The sequence below is a fragment of the Oncorhynchus keta genome, chromosome 35, assembly GCF_023373465.1.
Source record: "Oncorhynchus keta strain PuntledgeMale-10-30-2019 chromosome 35, Oket_V2, whole genome shotgun sequence".
In the NCBI taxonomy this organism is placed as follows: Eukaryota; Metazoa; Chordata; class Actinopteri; order Salmoniformes; family Salmonidae; genus Oncorhynchus; species Oncorhynchus keta.
The window spans coordinates 19242078-19259772 of record NC_068455.1 but is presented as its reverse complement, the minus strand read 5'-3'; the positions used below and the strand labels follow the sequence as shown (position 1 = coordinate 19259772).

Sequence of the window (17695 nt, the reverse complement as noted above, 5' to 3'; positions counted from 1 at the left end):
ATACTTAGAATGCCCATCACTAGCAGTTGATGTGATAACTGTCTTGTTGAGATCGACCGATTAATCGGAATGGCCGATTTAATTAGGGCCGATTTCAAGTTTACACAACAATCGGTAATCGGCATTTTTGGACACCGATCATGGCCGATTACATTGCACTCCATGAGGAGACTGCGTGGCAGGCTGACTACCTGTTATGCGAGTGCAGCAAGGAGCCAAGGTGCTAGCTAGCATTAAGCATATCTTATGAAAAACAATCAATAATCACTAGTAAACTACACATGGTTGATGATATTACTAGTTTATCTAGCTTGTCCTGCGTTGTATATAATCGATGCGGTGCCTGTTAATTTATCATAATTTATCACCGCGAAAAAAGCACTGTCGTTGCACCAATGTGTACCTAAGCATAAACATCAACACCTTTCTTAAAATCAATAAACAAGTATATATTTTTAAACCTGCATATTTAGGTAATATTGCCTGCTAACATGAATTTCTTTTAACTATGGAATATGTGTCACTTCTCTTGCGTTCTGTGCAACAGAGTCAGGGTATATGCAGCAGTTTGGGCTGCCTGGCTCATTGCGAACTGGGAAGACTTTCTTCCTAACAAAGACAGATAACTTCGCCAAACGGGGGATGATTTATCGAAAGCGCATTTGCGAAAAAAGCATTATCGTTGCACGAATGTACCTAACCATAAACATCAATGCCTTTCTTAAAATCAATACACAGAAGTATATATTTTTAAACCTGCATATTTACTTAAAAGAAATTCATGTTAGCAGGCAATATTAAACTAGGGAAATTGTGTCACTTTTCTTGCGTTCATTACACGCAGAGTCAGGGTATATGCAACAGCTTGAGCTGCCTGGCTCATTACGAACTAATTTGCCAGAATTTTACGTAATTATGACATAACATTGAAGGTTGTGCAATGTAACAGAAATAATTAGACTTATGGATGCCACCCGTTAGATAAAATACGGAACTGTTCCGTATTTCACTGAAAGAATAAACGTTTTATTTTTTAAATGATATTTTCCGGATTCAACCATATTAATGACCTAAGGCTCGTATTTCTGTGTGTTATTATGTTAAAATTAAGTTTATGATTTGATATTCGATAGAGCAGTCTGACTGAGCAGTGGTATGCAGCAGCAGGCTCGTAAGCATTCATTCAAACAGCACTTTTGTGCATTTGCCAGCAGCTCTTCGCAATGCTTCAAGCATTGCGCTGTTTATGACTTCAAGCCTATCAACTCCCGAGATTAGGCTGGTGTAACCGATGTGAAATGGCTAGCTAGTTAGCGGGGTGCATGCTAATAGCGTTTCAAAAGTCACTCGCTCTGAGACTTGGAGTAGTTGTTCCCCTTGCAGAGGGGCTTTTGTGGAGCGATGGGTAACGATGCTTCGAGGGTGGCTGTTGTCGATGTGTTACTGGTTCGAGCCCAGGTAGGGGCGAGGAGAGGGACGGAAGCTATACTGTTACACTGGCAATACTAAAGTGCCTATAAGAACATCCAATAGTCAAAGGTACATGAAATATAAATGGTATAGAGAGAAATAGTCCTATAATTCCTGTAATAACCTCAACCTAAAACTTCTTACCTGGGAATATTGAAGACTCTTGTTAAAAGGAACCACCAGCTTTCATATGTTCTCATGTTCTGAGCAAGGAACTTAAACATTAGCTTTTTAATTTGGCACATATTGCACTTTTACTTTCTTCTCCAACACTTTGTTTTTGCATTCTTTAAACCAAATTGAACATGTTTCATTATTTATTTGAGGCTAAATTGATTTGATTGATGTATTATATTAAGTTAAGTGTTAATTCAGTATTGTTGTAATTATCATTATTATAAATTAATAATCTGCCGATTTAATCGGTATCGGCTTTTTTTGGTCCTCCAATTATCGGTATCGGCCTTGAAAAACCATAATCGGTCAACCTCTACCGTCATGTGAGTTGACAGAAATACTTTCCCCAAAACCTTCTCAATTAAATGTTAACTGCGCAGTAGGCTTACCTGGCAAAAGTATATTATTTGTATCTATTTGAAAACTTTGCCATGAAATGAGCAGCAGCAGTACAGAATCATCGCTAGACTGGCACATTAGATCACATTGCACACTAGATGTGCAATTGAAGGTCCCGATGCGCAATTAAAGGGGAATTACACAAATCTACATTTGTTAGTTTTTTTTCCTGTACCTTCCCCCCCAAAAATGTTCTTCTGATGTGATTTAAACATTGACATCGAATCGGAACATCCAATTTCGTTGTTTCTCTATGAACCATTGTAATTTTTAGAGTGAAATGAATTAAAACCAGGAAAAATAAAACTAGGAACATAATTTTGGAAAATATTAAACAATTTGGGGAGAAAAAAACACAGATTTTATAGGGCACCTTTAGAGATTTTTTTATTAACCATTATTTTACCAGGTATCTTGACGGAAAACAGTGCATGTCTTTCTCTTTTACACTAAGGACCTGGAGCTGAGTTGCGTTGCAGCAGAGAGGAGAAGAATGTGCCTTTTCTTTTAAAGAAAAAACATCAGTAGCTCACAATGTTTCATTTAGTAAAAGTGGCACTGATGCTCAAAGGTTGGAGACCCCTGCCCTATTCTCTCCCTCCCTCATCCATGACTATTCCTCCATTTGTAGCCTAACTGTAAACAGGTGATTTACACATCCTCAGTCTTCAGAAGGTTCACATGTACTGTTTAAATAGTTGTGGTCTGGGAGCATTTCCATGTAAAAGGACAAATGACCACCAACATGTGAAGTTCATAGGAGCATGTCAAATTGAGTGTCAAATGAAAGCTACGAGTCTATATGTTTGAGAAATTAAGGCATATAAAAAATTTGGAGTAAGTAAAGGCTTTGGTCTCTGGTCAAACAGAGGGAAAAGGGGTCTTGAGACTTTCTGGTAGATGTTTTCTAAAAGAGAATGATATACATATCCATAATGCTGAATTTCTGTATAGTACAGATCAGGGAACCGTGATGTCATTCTGTTACCGTTATTCTGTTACCGGATTCTGTCTCCTACTGTATTTGAATAACCAAAATACTGTACAGTGCCTTGCGAAAGTATTCGGCCCCCTTGAACTTTGCGACCTTTTGCCACATTTCAGGCTTCAAACATAAAGATATAAAACTGTATTTTTTTGTGAAGAATCAACAACAAGTGGGACACAATCATGAAGTGGAACAACATTTATTGGATATTTCAAACTTTTTTAACAAATCAAAAACGGAAAAATTGGTTGTGCAAAATTATTCAGCCCCCTTAAGTTAATACTTTGTAGCGCCCCCTTTTGCTGCGGTTACAGCTGTAAGTCGCTTGGGGTATGTCTCTATCAGTTTTGCACATCGAGAGACTGAAATTTTTTCCCATTCCTCCCTGCAAAACAGCTCAAGCTCAGTGAGGTTGGATGGAGAGCATTTGTGAACAGCAGTTTTCAGTTCTTTCCACAGATTCTCGATTGGATTCAGGTCTGGACTTTGACTTGGCCATTCTAACACCTGTATATGTTTATTTTTGAAAAATTCCATTGTAGATTTTGCTTTATGTTTTGGATCATTGTCTTGTTGGAAGACAAATCTCCGTCCCAGTCTCAGGTCTTTTGCAGACTCCATCAGGTTTTCTTCCAGAATGGTCCTGTATTTGGCTCCATCCATCTTCCCATCAATTTGAACCATCTTCCCTGTCCCTGCTGAAGAAAAGCAGGCCCAAACCATGATACTGCCACCACCATGTTTGACAGTGGGGATGGTGTGTTCAGGGTGATGAGCTGTGTTGCTTTTACGCCAAACATAACATTTTGCATTGTTGCCAAAAAGTTCCATTTTGGTTTCATCTGACCAGAGCACCTTCTTCCACATGTTTGGTGTGTCTCCCAGGTGGCTTGTGGCAAACGTTAAACGACACTTTTTATGGATATCTTTAAGAAATGGCTTTCTTCTTGCCACTCTTCCATAAAGGCCAGATTTGTGCAATATACGACTGATTGTTGTTCTATGGACAGAGTCTCCCACCTCAGCTGTAGATCTCTGGAGTTCATCCAGAGTAATCATGGGCCTCTTGGCTGCATCTCTGATCAGTCTTCTCCTTGTATGAGCTGAAAGTTTAGAGGGACGGCCAGGTCTTGGTAGATTTGCAGTGGTCTGATACTCCATCCATTTCAATATTATCGCTTGCACAGTGCTCCTTGGGATGTTTAAAGCTTGGGAAATCTTTTTGTATCCAAATCCGGCTTTAAACTTCTTCACAACAGTATCTCGGACCTGCCTGGTGTGTTCCTTGTTCTTCATGATGCTCTCTGCGCTTTTAACGGGCCTCTGAGACTATCACAGTGCAGGTGCATTTATACGGAGACTTGATTACACACAGGTGGATTGTATTTATCATCATTAGTCATTTAGGTCAACATTGGATCATTCAGAGATCCTCACTGAACTTCTGGAGAGAGTTTGCTGCACTGAAAGTAAAGGGGCTGAATAATTTTGCACGCCCAATTTTTCCGTTTTTGATTTGTTAAAAAAGTTTGAAATATCCAATAAATGTCGTTCCACTTCATGATTGTGTCCCACTTGTTGTTGATTCTTCACAAAAAAAATACAGTTTTATATCTTTATGTGTGAAGCCTGAAATGTGGCAAAAGGTCTCAAAGTTCAAGGGGGCCGAATACTTTCGCAAGGCACTGTATATATTTTTTTCAAACTCAATGTGTCATGCCACATCTTTGAATTGTAATTCAGAGCAGATTTTTAAGAGCTTTTGGAAAATGTGGTTGCATAAAAAACTGAGACATTTTACCGTAGTTCTGTTACCAAACTTTGCATCTGCACATTCTTCCAGTAAATGTGTATGTGAATTGTACATTATCTTTGTAATCCTTGTGCATAGAGTTGTATTGTTTACAACTACACTGTGTGGTCATTCTCTCTCAGATTTTTACCATAATCATTTTGTCTCTCAACCTAGCCAAGTGGATTACGGAGCCAAACTGTGGGCTTGCAACTTCTGCTATCAGAGAAATCAGTTTCCGCCTACCTATGCTGGGATATCAGAGGTGAACCAGCCAGCTGAGCTGCTGCCACAGTTCTCCACCATTGAATATGTTGTCCAGGTAATGTTTCTATTTGATTGATGCTGGATTCTCGAATTGTAATACAGTATTTTGTTTCCCCAAATCAAAATATTTTGATTTATCTCAATTTGATCCGTTTTCTAATAGTTTTTAACAGCATTCAGATAAGATCTCATCTTTCCTACACGTATGTTATTTCATTTTCATCTAGTACATTAAAACAAGGCCTGTGATGGATCTCTCATACATCTTGATAATGTTACTTGAAAACCATTTTGTCATTGTTTTTATTAGTCCACCTTAAAATTATTTTGCTGTCCCCCTGGCCCCCACAGAAATTGAAACTGTCAGTCATCTGTTGGATTCTAGCATCCTTTCACTGTTTTATGCAATAGGATAGTTGACCAGGTTCTCTCTCTTTACCCCACAGAGAGGTCCCCAGATGCCTCTGGTCTTCCTGTACGTGGTGGACACCTGCATGGAGGATGAAGACCTGCAGGCTCTGAAGGAGTCGTTACAGATGTCCCTGTCGCTGCTGCCTCCTACAGCCCTGGTTGGCCTCATCACCTTCGGACGCATGATCCAGGTCCACGAACTAGGCTGCGATGGCATCTCAAAGAGCTACGTCTTCAGGGGAACTAAAGACCTTAACGCCAAGCAGCTGCAGGAGATGCTAGGCTTGACCAAACCCACTGCTGCACAGGCAGGACGGGGACCACAAGCTCCACAGCCCCCCCTCTCCAACAGGTAAACCACACTACAGTCTACAGCCTTGTTTTGACATTGTATACTGAACAAAAATATAAACGCACCATCTAAAGTGTTGGTCCCATGTTTCATGAGCTGAAATAAAAGATCCCAGGCATTTTTCAGACCACGAAAAAGTTTTTCTCTCACATTTTTTTACATCCCTGTTAGTGAGCATTTCTCCTTTGCAAAGATAATCCATGCACCTGACGGGAGTGGCATATCAAGAAGCTGATTAAACAGCATAATCATTACACAGGTGCACCTTGTGCTTGGGAATCTAAAAGGCCACTCTAAAATGTGCAGTTATGTCAACCAACACAATGCCACAAATGTCTCATGTTTTGACAGAGCATGCAATTGGCATGCTGACTGCAGGAATGTCCACCAGAGCTGCTGCCAGATAATTTTATGTTAATATTTCTACCATAAGCCGCCTCCAACGCCGTTTTAGAGAATTTGGCAGTACGTCCAATCGGCCTCAACCTCAGACCATATGTAACCACGCCAACCCAGGGACTCCACATCCGGCTTCTTCACCTGTGGGATCGTTTGAGACCAGCTACCTGGATTGCTGATGAAACTGAGGAGTATTTCTGTCTGTAATAAAGACCTTTTGTGGGGAAAAACTCATTCTGATTGGCTGGGCCTGGCTCCCAAGTGGGTGAGCCCATGACATCCCATGCCCACTCATGGCTGCGCCCCTGCCCAGTCATGTGAAATCAATAGATTAAGGCCTAATTAATTCATTTTAACTGACTTATTTCCTGATATAAACTCAGTAAAATCGTTGAAATTGTTACATTTTGCATTTATATTTTTGTTCAGTATAGTACCTTTTTGATTGTGGTCTGTAGATTGGTTGAATTGACTGATTTTATTGATTTATTGAATGTATAAGAAAAAAATACACATACAGCCACACACCAATGCCATGGCAGTACATATAGTACCTGGCAAAAATTTGGACACTCAGGGGTTTTTATTTTTACTATTTTCTACACTGTAAAATAATAGTGAAGACATCAAACCTATTAAATATGTGTCAAGGCAAAGGGTGGCTACTTTGAAGAATATATTTTGATTTGTTTAACACTTTTTTGATTACTATGTGATTCCATATGTGTTATTTCATAGTTTTCTACATTGTAGAAATAAACATTTACATTTAAGTAATTTAGCAGACGCTCTTATCCAGAGCGACTTACAAATTGGTGCATACACCTTAAGACATCCAGTGGAACAGCCACTTTACAATAGTGCATCTAAATCTTTTGGGGGGGGGTGAGAAGGATTACTTACCCTATCCTAGGTATTCCTTGAAGAGGTGGGGTTTCAGGTGTCTCCGGAAGGTGGTGATTGACTCCGCTGTCCTGGCGTCGTGAGGGAGTTTGTTCCACCATTGGGGGGCCAGAGCAGCGAACAGTTTTGACTGGGCTGAGCGGGAACTGTACTTCCTCAGTGGTAGGGAGGCGAGCAGGCCAGAGGTGGATGAATGCAGTGCCCTTGTTTGGGTGTAGGGCCTGATCAGAGCCTGGAGGTACTGAGGTGCCGTTCCCCTCACAGCTCCGTAGGCAAGCACCATGGTCTTGTAGCGGATGCGAGCTTCAACTGGAAGCCAGTGGAGAGAGCGGAGGAGCGGGGTGACGTGAGAGAACTTGGGAAGGTTGAACACCAGACGGGCTGCAGCGTTCTGGATGAGTTGTAGGGGTTTAATGGCACAGGCAGGGAGCCCAGCCAACAGCGAGTTGCAGTAATCAAGACGGGAGATGACAAGTGCCTGGATTAGGACCTGCGCCGCTTCCTGTGTGAGGCAGGGTCGTACTCTGCGGATGTTGTAGAGCATGAACCTACAGGAACGGGACACCGCCTTGATGTTAGTTGAGAACGACAGGGTGTTGTCCAGGATCACGCCAAGGTTCTTAGCGCTCTGGGAGGAGGACACAATGGAGTTGTCAACCGTGATGGCGAGATCATGGAACGGGCAGTCCTTCCCTGGGAGGAAGAGGAGCTCCGTCTTGCTGAGGTTCAGCTTGAGGTGGTGATCCGTCATCCACACTGATATGTCTGCCAGACAATAAAGAGACTCTGGAATGAGTTGGTGTGTCCAAACATTTGACTGGTACTGTACATTAAAATAATTTAGCATGACACAAAATTAGACTAATCTTAGGACTTATTTTCTTTTGCCTAGATTCCTCCAGCCTGTCCAGAAGATTGACATGAACCTGACAGACCTGCTTGGAGAGCTCCAGAGGGACCCCTGGCCTGTCACTCAGGGAAAAAGGCCCCTCCGCTCGTTAGGGTCGGCCATGTCCATCGCTGTTGGCTTGCTGGAGGTTAGACCAAGACAGAAATATAAACTGCCTCAATGCAGTCCTGGGTTCAAATAGTATTTTAAATACTTTGGTTTGATAGATTTTTCCTGACCTAACGGCACCAATAAAATAGTTATCTGGCTTCTCAGGCAGACTGAAGCAATTGTTTTCAAAGTGTTTGAAAGATTTTAAATAATATTAAAACCCAGGTCTGTTCATATGTCATTGGAATGTAATGGTACATATTTCAATGACACCATTTTCAATATTACCATTTTAGTCTGATCAGCCCCCGCACACTACTTCAAATTCATATTTCCCTGTGTTCCTCTGTATGAAGTAGGATTTGTAAGATGTATAAACCTATTATGCCGTGGGAATTGACCAGGATTACTAGCTTTAGTCTGTTTGGTTGCATTGTTTACTCCGCTTCATAGAAATGTTTTGTAATAAAATGTCCCTTTTTTCCAACATCCAGTGCACCTTCCCGAACACTGGGGCACGCATCATGACCTTCATCGGTGGACCAGCCACTCAGGGTCCAGGCATGGTGGTAGGAGATGAGCTAAAGACCCCTATTCGCTCCTGGCACGACATTGAGAAGGACAATGCCAAGTTCATGAAAAAGGGGACTAAAGTAAGTTTTGGCTCAACCTTTGACGGTTCACTTTTCCTGTTAAGACTTTTTTTCAGGTCTGTTGCCACTGTCTGTGAATGATGAAGTTGTGTGTTACACCACATTAAAGTGAGACAATCAGTTAAATGGCTAGATGTGTTTTAGCATAACAAGTTAATTTTCTGCCATGGAAATCTTTGGGCAGGCCTCGTAAGTGTTTTAATGTATTTTTATAATATTTGACAACTAACAATCACCATAAAAGTTAGGTAGAATAGAAAATTCCCCAAACAATGAATTTATCAGTTGTGGCAGATCAGGGGGTTTGGTCAAGACATTTACCAATATCAGACACGGACAGAGAAGGATCAAGGGTGTTTATTTAAATAATAGATCAAAAAGAAAATGATGGGTCTCCCCTACGAGATGCCATCTCCTGGTATTCCGGGTCTGGCAGTATCCTGTCGGGCACAAAACTGAACTCTCTCTTCTTACCTCTGGAGCCGTCAACCATACCACGGGAGTCCTTTCTTCCCCCATTCCTCCTGTGTGCTGCCCTTCTGGCAGCTTTATGGGCCTTGCACAGCTGGTGAGCAATCTGCCCTTGATTACTCACCAGCTCCCAATCAGCCCCAATTAGTCCTGGCTGGAGAGCCCATCGAGACCTGGCATGTCCAGCAGATGGAGTCATCGCCTCGTGATGTATACTCCATCTGTTACCAGGCCTCGATGAGTCTCCCCCTGTTGGCTGACCTGCTGTACGCCACACAGTATAGATTTGATTATGTTTGAGCAAAAGAACATAGCATTAGAATTGCAGGAAATTAGCTTTAAAACTGATTGCTATCTCAGCTCCATGGCAGAATATGTAGATTTGATGTAAATTTAGTTTTAAAACATTTTCTTTCAGATCCATGGCAAATGTGTAGAATTGAAAGAAATGTCCTTTACAGTTTTAAACATTTCTCTCAGCTCAATGAAGAAATGTGTAGAATTACTGGAAATGTACTTAATAATGCAAAAACATCTCTACACCAAGATGGGAGGCCTCTAAAATGTTCTCTGAAATTCAACCACACCCAGTGAGCGTAGTGCCACGCCCTCTGCGACGCCCACCACCCCTTTTTGATCCAGAAAACAACCTGATATTGGATCCTCTTTTTATCCTGTATGAAGTTGGGGTAAAACCCTTTTTCTTCATTTTCAGCATTACGAGGCATTGGCGAGCCGTGCCTCCATCAACGGCCACATCATAGACATCTATGCCTGTGCTCTGGACCAGACCGGACTGCTGGAGATGAAGTGTTGTTCCAATCACACCGGGTGAGGACACTCTGTCTGGTGAACACACAGGCTGAGTACAAAATGGCTCCCTATATAGTTCACTACTTTTGACCAGGGCTTACAGGGCCCTGTCAAAAGTAGTGCGCTATATAGGGAATACAGTGCCATTTGATACGCTGAACACACACAAATATGTCAATAACACTGGCTCCTCCCATAGTAAGAGGAGAGTTTGTCCTCTGTTCTTCTTCTCCAATGCTCTCGTCTGATGCTTTGAGGAAGAGAAGGAGACGAGGAGAGAGGAGGCGGCGAAGAGAGACTTCTGAGATTCACCCTATGTATAGTTGAACTCCTATGAGTATATCTGTTTTGCAGAGGCTACATGGTAATGGCAGACTCTTTCAACACCTCACTATTCAAACAAACCTTCCAGAGGGTCTTTACCAAAGATGTGGCTGGAGCCTTCAAGATGGCCTTCGCTGGCACTCTGGAGATAAAGGTAGAGCCATTGCACAGACTGGCGGTGTCTGAAATGGTACCGTTTGACCTAATATAGTGTACTAGTAGTGCACTTTTAAGGAATAGGGTGTCATTTTAGAACACAGCCACTGTTCCAATATCTACAAATACCTAATACATTGCTTCTACGTAGTGTGGATATTGGAACAGAGCGACATGCTCTCTTGGATAGTTGATTCTATCCATAAAACTCTATGGGAAATATAGATTTCTTGACCTTGTATTTTACCAAATAGAATTCTGCGCAAACTGCTAATATCTTCTAATATCATCTGTCCTTCTTCATTTCAGACGTCTCGAGAGATCAAGATTTCAGGAGCCATCGGGCCATGTGTGTCATTAAATGCCAAAGGGCCGTGTGTGTCTGAAAATGTGAGTCCATGTCAAATACATAGAACAGTAACCGAATACTATACATCATCGATCAGCTGATATGCAGAACAGACTTGTACTTTTGACCGGTCAACACTTTTGTAACTGTAGTTGTTAATCCAGAATATTGTGTGTCCTGAATCTCTGCCGAAGGAGATGTATCAACGTTGCTCTGTTTCTGATCCCTTCTAGAACAATGTTGTTCTGATACTGATCCCTTCTGTTTGTTTCCTTAAAGGAAATTGGAACAGGGGGCACATCTCAATGGAAGATATGTGGTCTTGACCATAACACCACACTGGCAGTGTACTTTGAGGTGGTCAATCAGGTATGCCTTCATATTACACACTCTGGATTGTGATCACTAAGCTACTTTTGGCAATAACTGCCATATTTTGTGTAATGTTACCATATTTTGTGTTAAACGCTTTATATTGGCAAGGTTTCTGAGTAGTCGTTTTTATATCACAGTAATCTGAGATTAGGTGATCCACAGAGCAATGTTCCACTTGTGCCAAAGACTCAGTGAATTTGATTGCACCACCATAGAGGGTACTGTTCCATAATGATCTCTTCCACTGCTGTACTGGGCTGGTCAGAGGTACTGGATAGAGGTGCAACAGCATCACTATGCCACCAGATGGTGTGCTCATATATTAAACCACTATGGCCTCTTTATGAAACATACAGTAGTATAAGATGGATCTATAAATGTAATTGAGATGTTCACATTCATTTTAATCCAATACATCCAGTTATGATAAAATGAAAGATTACATTTCAATGATTTTAGATAGGCAGTGTTGCCATAGGTATATTTATTGAGGAAGAACACATTTGGACAGACAGTAATGTCTGTACATGTACAGTTTAGTACAGTTTAGTTCAAACATTGTAGTTCAACATTGTAGTTCAAAAAGACAATTGTCCAATGTCCCTGATTTGACTGTACAATGTGCATTGTAAGCTAACATTTTTAGTTAGAAACAGAACAAATAAGATCGCTGGTATGGCGGTCTTTGTGTATAGATCCACTTAAGACACAAGTGTCACAATCCCATTGGTCATACTAGAGACTGTCCGTCTGTTGCATCCTGTCGCCACAATGATCCTTCATATGGTCCTTCTCTGGTGTTTAGTCCCAACCTGTATTGTATTTCATTTCATTCATTCACTTTGTTCACTCAGTAACAATTGCCACTTTTTTTTCAGGGAGTCCTGGGATTCATAAAATTAAGTCTGTAGTTGGTCTGTATTTTAGTCTGTAGTCAGGCTAGTTTTCCAGATGGCTCCACAGTGACAGAGTCTTGGCTTAGTGTAGTGTCCATAGTGTCTTTACCATCCTCCATAGTCACCTCTGACATGGATTTGGCCTCTGGTGACCCTGTTTTGGAGTTGGGTTCTGACAAGAGTGATGGGTTGGAGATGTTGTGATGGTGGTGATCTTGGCTCACTATCTCAAGTTGGATGGCGGTGCTCTGTGGGCAGGAGTTCTTCAGAGGGCGCTGGAACAGCCGTCGTATTTTATTCAGGCTTTTCCGCAGAGCCGCTCTGTAGCGCCTGAGAGGGAGAGGGAGGGAGAAAGGGATGGGAGGGGGAGTGAGTGAGTGAGATTGAATTTAGAGAGAGAGGGGTAGAGAAAATAACCAACAATGCAGTGTAGCCAGCCGCCCGGCCTCATCGGCTCTACATCTCTGCTCCAACACTGAGAAACTCATTTCATAATCTCAAGCGCTCAGCTTTTCCCCCTCATAACAGTCGTCATTTAGAAATGTTCTGGAGCTAGCTTCTCAATTCCATCAGGAGTTGTTTCAATTGAGGGACCTTCATATCACCTGTACAAGATTGAGCCTCGTTCTTTATATTTGTTGAATGAGAGAGAGAACTACTCACTATATTATTGAAGGACTGTTTGGGATATTGATTGTAAGTGTTGTTGGAAAAAATCCTAGAGTTACATATTATTATTTTGGATGATTTTATCTCAATATTTTGACTCCCAAGTATCGATTTGTAGAAATATTATATATTATACAGTGCCATGAAAAAGTATTTGTCCCCCTTCTAATTCACTTTACTTTTGTGTATTTTTGATACTGAATGTTATCAGATCTTCAACCAAAACCTTATATTAGATCAAGGGAACCTGAGTGAACAAATAACAAAATTCCATATTTCATAAACAAAGTTGTGCAACACCCATGCCCCTGTGTGAAAAAGTAATTGCCCCCTTACACTCAATAACTGGTTGTGCCACCTTTAGCTGGCACAACGCTTTCTGTAGTTGTTGATCAGTCTCTCACAATGCTGTGGAGGAATTTTGCTGCTTGTTTCATGTCCTACCACTACATCCCAATTGGGATTAGGTCTAGACTTTGACTAGGCCATTCCAAAACTTCAAATGTGTTGCTTTTTAGTCATTTTCATGTAGTCTTGATTGTTTGTTTTGGATCATTGTCTTGCTGCATGACCCAGCTGCACTTTAACTTCAGCTCAATTCTCTGATACAAAGCAGAATTCATGGTTCGTTCTATTAAAGCAAGTCGTACAGGTCCTGAGGCAGCAAAGCATCCCCAAACCATCACTATTCTTGACCGTTGATATGAGGCTCTTACTGTGGAATGCAGTGTTTGGTTTTTGCCAGGCATAATGGGACCCATGTCATCCAATGTATGCCAGTTAGGCTCTACACCAGTTGTAAAGCGGATTAATGTGCTTATTTTCAAGAAGTTATTAGGCCGCTTTAGTTGTAATTACAAACCTTATCAAACAATAAGGCCTATGGGCTAGGCTAGATGAGGTGTGCGACTATGCGACTTTTTCAAAAAGTCGCAAAAAAGGCATGCGCTGTTTCTTGATTTACTGCACACTATGGGCATCATTCACATGTGATAATAAATACATCATTCACAAGTGATAGTATTGTCATCCATCAGACTATTCTTAATGTAGTCTTGACTTTACATATAGGCCTACTAAATAATATACAGTGCCTTCAGAAAGTCTTCAGACCTCTTGACTTATTCCACATTTTGTTACGTTACAGCCTTATTCTAAAATGGATTAAATTGTTTTTTTCCCCCTCATCAATCTACACACAATACCCCATAATGACAAAGCAAAAACATGTTTTTAGAAATGTTAGCTAATTTATTACTTATAAAAACTGATATCACATTTACATAAGTAGACCCTTTACTCAGTACTTTGTTGAAGCACCTTTGGCAGCGATTACGGCCTGGAGTCTTCTTGGGTATGACGATACAAGCTTGGCACACCTGTATTTGGGGAGTTTCTCACATTATTCTCTGCAGATCCTCTCAAGTGTTGTCAGGTTGAATGGGGAGCTTTGCTGCACAGCTATTTTCAGGTCTCTCCAAAGATGTTCAATCGGATTCAAGTCCGGGCTCTGGTTGGGACACTCAAGGACATTCAGACTTATCCTGAAGCCACTTCTGCGTTGTCTTGGCTGTGTGCTTATGGTCGTTGTCCTGTTGGAAGGTGAACCTTCGCCCCAGTCAGGTCCTGAGCGCTCTGGATCAGGTTTTCATCAAGGATCTCTGTACTTTGCTCCGTTCATCTTTGCCTCAATCCTGACTGGTCTCCCAGTCCCTGCCTCTTAAAAACATCCACACAACATGACGCTGCCACCACCATGCTTCACCGTAGGGATGGTGCCAGGTTTCGTCCAGATGTGACGCTTGGCATTCAGGCTAAAGAGTTTTCATCAGACCAGACAATCTTGTTTCTCATGGTCTGAGAATCTTTAGGTGCCTTTTGGTAAACTCCAAGCGGGCTGTCATGTGCCTTTTACTGAGGAGTGGCTTTCGTCTGGCCAGTCTACCATAAAGGCCTGATTGGTGGAGTGCTGCAGAGATGGAAGGTTCTCTGGAAGATTCTCCCATCTCCACAGAGGAAGTCTAGAACTCTGTCAGATTGACCATTGGATTCTTAGTCACCTCCCTGACCAAGGCCCTTCTCCCCCGATTGCTCAGATTGGCCGGGCGGCCAGCTCTAGGAAGAGTCTTAGTGGTTCCAAACATCTTCCATTTTAGTGACGGAGGCCATTGTGTTCTTGGGGACCTTCAATGCTGCAGAAATGTTTTGGTACCCTTCCCAAGATCTGTGCCTCGACACAATCCTGTCTCTGAGCTCTACGGACAATTCCTTCGACCTCATAGCTTGGTTTTTGCTCTGACATGCACGGTCAATTGTGGGACCTTATATAGACAGGCTGTGCCTTTCCAAATAGTGTCCAATCAATTACATTTACCACAAGTGGACTACAATCAGATTGTAGAAACATCTCAAGGATGTTCAATTACGAGTCTCATAGCAAAGGGGCTGAATACTTGTGTAAATAAGGTATTTCTGTTTTTAATACATTTGCAAGAATTTCTAAACCTGTTTTTGCTTTGTTATGATGGGGTATTGTGTGTAGATTACTGAGGAACCAAAAAAATAGTTTCTATTTAAATCTCCATAGAAACAGCCCCTCTCAACGTTGATTGACTGAGGTTAGAGGAATAGAAACCCATGGATTTGGAGATGAAAATGAGGAGGGTATCAAGTTGATTTTGATTAGAGGTGTTTCTGTGTTTTGGACCAAATGTTACCACCTCCCAATACTAAAATATGGAAGAGATACAACAAAGAGCTTTGCGATCTAAACTAGCAGTGGTCACAGCAAACGTTCTTATTTCATCAACACGGTTAAGTACAAGCATATTAAATGTTGTAGAGAACAATCTGATTATTTATTTTATGTACGGCTAAAGAAAGCCTCATTTAGTAGCACCCTCTTGAATTGACCTGTATTTCACTACATTCTAGAGCGTGAGTGAACGCCCTACAACATGTTTGGAACATCAAATCACAATAAAGTCACAGTATCGAATCGCAACACATATTGTATTGGCACCTAAATATCTTGATAGTATTGTGAGGTCCCAGCTCTATTGCTTATCCCTTACGTCTGAATCATGGAGTTGATCACTTCTCAATTCCCTCTGATTTTGGTTTCATGTGGCCATTGATGGACCACAAGGATATTGAGTGGCTTTATATTGAGGTATAACATCTTCATATGATTGAGCCTTATTCTTCCTGAGACACAGCATTGAAATGACTTTATATTGTCTGAGTGACTGTTTGTTTGGGGCTATTAAGGGGAAGTTGAAAGGGGATACCTAGTCAGTTGGACAACTGAATGCCTTAAACTGAAATGTTTCTTCCGCATTTAACCCAACCCCTCTGAATCAGAGAGGTGCAAGGGGCTGCCTCAATCGACGTCCATGTTATCGGCGCCCAGCGAGCAGTTGTTGGCTATTGCTTACGTCTGCGTCATGGAGTTGATCCATGGGTTGAGAGCGGAGGTGAGGAGGATGAGCCAGGTAGCCACGGCTGAGGCTGCTGCTGGCGGGTCATGGCCACTGAACGTCTCATAGAAACAGATGGTGATGTAAGGCAGCCAGCACACTAGCAGGCACACTTACAAGGGAGAGAATTAAGACAGGAGATTATCAGAGTAATTACGTTAGAAAAGTATATTTATGGAGAAATGCAGACCGGCAGTTATTTGACTAATTACGGGAACGTTACAAGAATTCTATTTGGTATATTTATGGAATCTCGCAAATATATAACAATTGTTATGTGTGTAATGTTATTGTAGCACATTAATATTAACAAATTCAAGAAGACTGAATTTCACCATCTATAAATGTAGCCAACAGAAAAATGTGAATAACAGCCACTGATGGACCTTGACATTTTGTTACTTACATAAAAGGCTTTTATTATGTGTCTGTGCTCAGTGCTCAGAGTACATCAAAGGGTTATAATCAAAGGCTTATGCCTGGCTTTGTTTGAAATAAATGGCATCAACAAATCAATAGCTTCACTCTACTATTCACAAGGTTAAGCACCAATGAGACTCACCGACTCACAGTTGCCACCATCACTAAGGAGCTCCTGAAGTAGTTATTAGCAGGGACATAAAAACAGTGCTGGTCATTGCAAACAAATGTCCCTCGCCGCACCTGTTTCCTCACAATATACACAATGTACGCATACATGGAGCACATGATGAGTATGGGTGCTGTGATCCCGACCACGATGAAGAGCAGACGGAAGCCCCTGTAGTCTGGCTGGAAGCTGGGGGCACACTGGAACCTGGTGCTGCTGTAGCTGTAGCGGCCGAAGCCCAGCAGTGGCAAGGCTGCGTTGATCAGGCCGTAGAGCCACACCAGGACCAGCACCACCCTGGTCCTCCTGGACGTGCAGATGGTGCTATAGCTCAGGGCGAAACAGATCTCTGTAAACTTGTCAATGGTGGCCCAGGTCAGGGAGTGGATGGAGGCCAGCTGAAGAAGCAGGTAGATGAAGGCGCTGCCCTGGCAGAGGGGCCCGTCGCTGGGGGTAGCCCTGCGTTCTGAACAGGCTGTTGTGGACTCCGAAGGGAATGATGGAGAGACCCAGGGCGAGGTCACTCAGTCAGAAGCTCGGTCAGGGCCCAGGTTTCGGTGCGGAGTACCTTGTTAAGAAGAACCACCAATAATAAAACCACATTACCACACACGGAGAACAGACTGGAGACCACCATCAGAGCTGCAAAGACCTGGGCCACCGGCATCCTCATGGCCTCCCTGGGTTGGCTGGCTGCTAACTCTCCTCTCGCCTGGTTCAGTCCATGAGCACTGACTGGCTGACTTGCCTGGCTGACTGACTG

The 17695-nt window shown here is 42.1% G+C and overlaps 1 protein-coding gene across 1 annotated transcript in view; it reads left to right on the top strand.

The window, feature by feature from the left end:
• The window catches only part of LOC118368104 (protein transport protein Sec23A), a 45958-nt gene that overhangs the window by 7568 nt on the left and 20695 nt on the right, over positions 1-17695 (top strand). The window contains exons 3-10 of the mRNA XM_035751879.2: positions 5004-5148; positions 5540-5856; positions 8051-8195; positions 8653-8811; positions 9998-10113; positions 10450-10573; positions 10885-10965; positions 11204-11293. Of these exons, the coding sequence (XP_035607772.1) occupies positions 5004-5148; positions 5540-5856; positions 8051-8195; positions 8653-8811; positions 9998-10113; positions 10450-10573; positions 10885-10965; positions 11204-11293 (1177 nt within the window). The remainder of the gene's footprint in view (positions 1-5003; positions 5149-5539; positions 5857-8050; positions 8196-8652; positions 8812-9997; positions 10114-10449; positions 10574-10884; positions 10966-11203; positions 11294-17695) is intronic.